This window comes from Apteryx rowi, unplaced genomic scaffold (genome assembly GCF_003343035.1).
Source record: "Apteryx rowi isolate R43461 unplaced genomic scaffold, aptRow1 scaffold_2638, whole genome shotgun sequence".
Classification (NCBI taxonomy): Eukaryota; Metazoa; Chordata; class Aves; order Apterygiformes; family Apterygidae; genus Apteryx; species Apteryx rowi.
In genome coordinates this window covers 1-4,398 of record NW_020449017.1, presented here as the reverse complement: position 1 = coordinate 4,398, position 4,398 = coordinate 1, and the positions used below count along the sequence as shown (strand labels likewise).

The 4,398-nt window shown below is 55.2% G+C and overlaps 1 gene segment (V, D, J or C); it reads left to right on the top strand.

The window, feature by feature from the left end:
- The first annotated feature begins 6 nt into the window (after positions 1 to 6).
- Positions 7 to 3,562, top strand: LOC112967092. The segment is given in 2 exon segments: positions 7 to 148; positions 2,877 to 3,562. Coding segments are annotated over 2 exon segments (447 nt in total).
- Positions 3,563 to 4,398: the final 836 nt, after the last annotated feature.

Genomic DNA, 4,398 nt, shown 5'->3' with positions numbered 1-4,398 from the left:
CTGACTCGAAGTGAGAAAATTTTGATCTCCCTTCAGCCGCACGATTTTCCTCCCCCCCACCCTCAACTCTGCACTATGCAAACTCCTCTGGAGAAGCCTGCGATGCTCTTCTGTCTACTGGTCTTCACCTTTGCTGCAGCCCCCAAAGGTGAGATTCCCCCCATTTCCTGGGAAGAGGACATGGGCATGAGCAGCCTTAGCCCTTCTGCATGGGTTTTGTGTGCTCCCCTCCCAAGGGTACATCCTCTGCCCGGGACGTGTATCCTTCCAGATTTACTCCTGGACCTCTCTGTTTTCCTACAGGAAGTGTGGAGGTTGGAGGACAGAGATGTGACACTGTCCTACTGTGTCTCTGCACCTCACTACCATGCACTGAAGAGCTGTTCACTAGCCACGGGGCTGGGAGGGATGGGTGACCAAGCTGGCTCTGCCTCAACAGCAGCCAGGCTGAGTTCTGTCATCCCATGGTCTCTCAACCCCCAAATACCCAGAGCACCACTCAGCCCTGCCCTGTCCTGCTGTGGATGGGAATGAGGGGAGCCAGGCTGGCTCTGGGGTCAGCTCTAGCTGAGGAGAAGAAAGGGCAGAGGCAAAGGTGCTGTTTTATCTCCTCTTGGCAGCAACCCCAGGAGGTAAGGCAGGTTCCAAAAGGGATCCCAGGAACACAGGGCCATTTCTGTGTTCAGTTATTTCCATGCCCCACGTACTGCCCACCCCATGCATTCCTGCTCTGCCCCATCCCGCTTATCCACATACTGGGGTCCACAGCCCATGGGGAGAGAAAGGGTGTGGGGCAGAGCGGGAGCGGGGACAGCTTTGGAGCTTTATCTTCCCACCACAGAGAGGAGAGAATGGAGTTGTGCCTCCCCAGCACTCCCCTTCCCCGCACCAAATGCTGTGCCCCAGCTGAACTGACAGTCTGTCAGTGATAGGGAGCAACCCCGACTGAGGAGCAAAACAGATAAAAGACAGTGGTGGGGGGGGCCAGTGGGCTCCCTACATCCATCCTCACGCTGCTGTGACTGTGGCCATGTGTCTTTGCAGAGATGAGCACTAGGTGCAGCTGGTGGAGGCTGGAGGGGGGCTGAGAATGCCCAGGGGCTCAGTGCGTCTCTCCCGCCAGGCCTCTGAATTCGAATACAAAACTTTCCAATTTCAGTTTTACTGGCAGGTTCCTGGTGTGGGAAGAATTGAGTGGATCTCCTATATAAATCGCAGTTCTTCCATATCACAATATGGGGCTGATGTGGATGGGCAAACCATCACTGCAGAGAACAGCTCCCAGAGCACATCTCTGGCCCTGTACACACTGTGTCCCCAGGACTCTTCTGCACAGCCTGCAGGAGCCAGGCAGAGCCCAGGCAAAATCCTCTCAGGGTCTCTGCCCACCCCAGGAACCAACATGTCCAGTGAGCTCCTGCCTCCCCTCCTCTCCCAGCTCGTCCAGTTTCCATCCCAGGGCTCCAATTCCCTCTTGCAAGGGCCAGGCAGGACCACCATGGGAAAGAGGGTTCAAAGAGAGCTGGACACTCCTGCAGGTGCAGGAGGAGGAAAAGGAGGGGTACAGCTTGTGGGGAGGGAGTGGGGCAGGGGAGGCCTCTCTTCTGGGAGTGCTCTGGCCAAGCCAGGGCTGGCAAAGCCTGGAGAGGCCCAGGAGGGCCCCAGCTCTCTCTTGTGTTCCTTTGGGGTTTCGGGGTGTACTTGAACTGAGGTCCCACAAAGAGTGTGGATGAGCACCAGAGATGGGCCCAGTGTGCTCAGCCCAGCCCTTCCTGTGCAGGGGTTGGGACTGGTTTGTCCCCTGGGCTAGTGTTCCTAGTGCTGCTGGTGGGGTACAATGGTGCCAGAGAGGCCAGAGACTCCCTCCATCCACCTCAGGCCTTTCATCTCCAAAGGGGCAATGGCACAAAGGGAGAGGACAGACAGCAAGAGGCATTGCCAGCTAAGGGTCATAGATCCTGCCCTGCAAAGTGGGCAGAGCCCAGCCCAGCTGGGCTCTGCTCCTCTCTGCCTCCCTTGAAGTTCCTCTCCTTGCTGCCCCAAACAAGGAGGAAATGCTCCCTTAGAGTATGGGGCCTTGGCTCCTGGCCTTGTCATTTGCAGTGCTGCTGGGAGGTAAGAGCTGTGAGGGGAGGGGACAGAGAGCTTGACTGAGTAGGCTTTGGCTGCCCCTGCACACCTGTCCTGCTACTGCCCAACTCTAAATGCCACCACATAAGATGAATCCTTGCATGGAAAGCGTCTTCCCTTTTAGGGTGGGGTAGGTGGGGGGTGCAATGCAGAAGAGGGAGGTTTCCTGAGATTTTTTTCTGAGAGCGGACTAAACTGGGGACATTTCCAGACAAAGCCAAGAACTGCCCCAAGGAGCTGTGCTGAGTCCCACTCTAAGCAGCCTTGGGATATTCCAGGAATGCCCATGTCCCAGTGAGGCAGAGAAGAGTCCAATGCCCCTTTTTCCTCTGAGGCTCATGTGCAACTGGCAAACCACTTGCCTATGTGTCCGTGACCAGTCTGCTCCCTTTGCTCTCTGTGCACACGGGTATGGGTCCAGGGGCAGCTGTTGGGGGCAACAGGAGGACTGATAGGAGCTGCAGACTCCATATGCCTCTCCTGCCAAGCTTCTGGATTCAGCTTTAAAAATAGAATATGAGTTGCTCAGACTCTAGTGAGTCTCCTGCCTCAGCAGCCTTTTGGGTGGTGCAAAGAAATATGGGGCTGTGGAGCCTCAGCAGGCCAATACTTCCAGTGGCAACCCTGGAAGCTAAAGGTCTCTGGCCCTGTGCGGCCCAGCCAGTCCTGGAGCAGTCCTGGTGCAGGACTGAATGCTGCACCCATGAGCTTTCCCATATCCGCTCAAAACTCACGTGTCTTTCCAGGTGCCCTTTCTGACATAAAGATGGTGGCATCTGGTCCCAAGGAGAGGAAGGTCTCTGGATTACTCCCACTCACCTGCACTGTAACAGGAGCACCTCTGGATAGCCCTCTCTATGACTGGAATTGTGTCCGTCAGGCTCCGAGAGGAGAGCTACAATTTCTAGGCTGGGTCTATCCTTTTGGGAATAACACAGGCTATGCCCCGACCTTCCAAGGCCGACTCACTATCTCTGCAGACAAAGCCAAGAACAAGGTCTCCCTGCAGCTGCGTGCCCTGACAGCCACAGATACAGCCACCTATTTCTGTGCCAGACAGCACACCATGACACCAATGGAGGGAGGGACTGCACAAATAGTGGGAGGGCTGCTATGGTGACAGGGCCCTTTCTCAGCGTGACAGTCACCTGTACTCGCTCTGGGAAATAGCAGTGAGCTTTGGGATTAAAAGATGTTGGAGCTCCCAATCTATCCATGGGCTGCTGAATTTGCAGTAAAGTTTGACAATTTTAATAGCAGTTAGAAATAAAATGGTAGGCATGAATAATCATGGACAGCTCAATCCCCAGATCCCTCACAGAGCACAGACTCTTCACCTCCATTCACAGCTTTCCCCACAATCTGTCTTCACTGCCTCTCCCCGCAGCTAACCTGGTGCTCCTTCAATCTCAGGAGGTTGGRGGAGACAGGGACCCTTCATCCCCCCACCTCAGGCCACTTCTCTGGGCCTGGAGGCTGTGGAGCTGGTGTAGGAGCCACAAGAGGGCATATGGCTCCTTCTCTGTGTAGCCCCAACTGCCCAAACTGCCCCAACCTGCCTGTCCATCCTCCCCCTCTAAAAGGGGTTGCATCTTTGATGGGGAGGTGGAAAATCATCATGGCTCAGGGCACAGCAGGGGTGGATAGTTGCTCTGTCATATGCTGGATCTGCAGGCTGGGCGTGAGCAGTGTCAGTGTGCAGCAGCATGGGGAGAGCCACCCACAAGACCGTTGCAACACTGTCCAGTCCTCCTGGGTGGACCCTCTCCCAGTCTGCTGCAGCTGGCTTCTGTCTGTTCTGAGACACCAGCACTCCTAGCCATACAGAGAGATTTCTTAGCTGTGATGTTGGCACTGTCTCCGGGTAAGTCCTGGATGGTGTTTGTTCCTGCACTGATGCCTGCAGGGAGGGGAATGCAAGAGTGTGAGAGTTATTACAGAATCACAGAATGGTTGAGGTTGGAAGGGACCTCTGGAGATCATCTAGTCCAACCCCCCTGCTCAAGCAGGGTCACCTAGAGCACGTTGCACAGGATCGCGTCCAGGCAGGTTTTGAATATCTCCAGAGAAGGAGACTCCACAACCTCTCTGGGCAACCTGTTCCAGAGCTCTGTCAGCCTCACAGTGAAGAAGTTCTCCTCATATTCAGATGGAACTTCCTGTGATTCAGTTTGTGCCCGTTGCCTCGCGTCCTGTCGCTGGGCACCGCCGAGAAGAGTCTAGCTCCATCCTCTTGACACGCTCCCTTAAGATACTTGTACACATTAA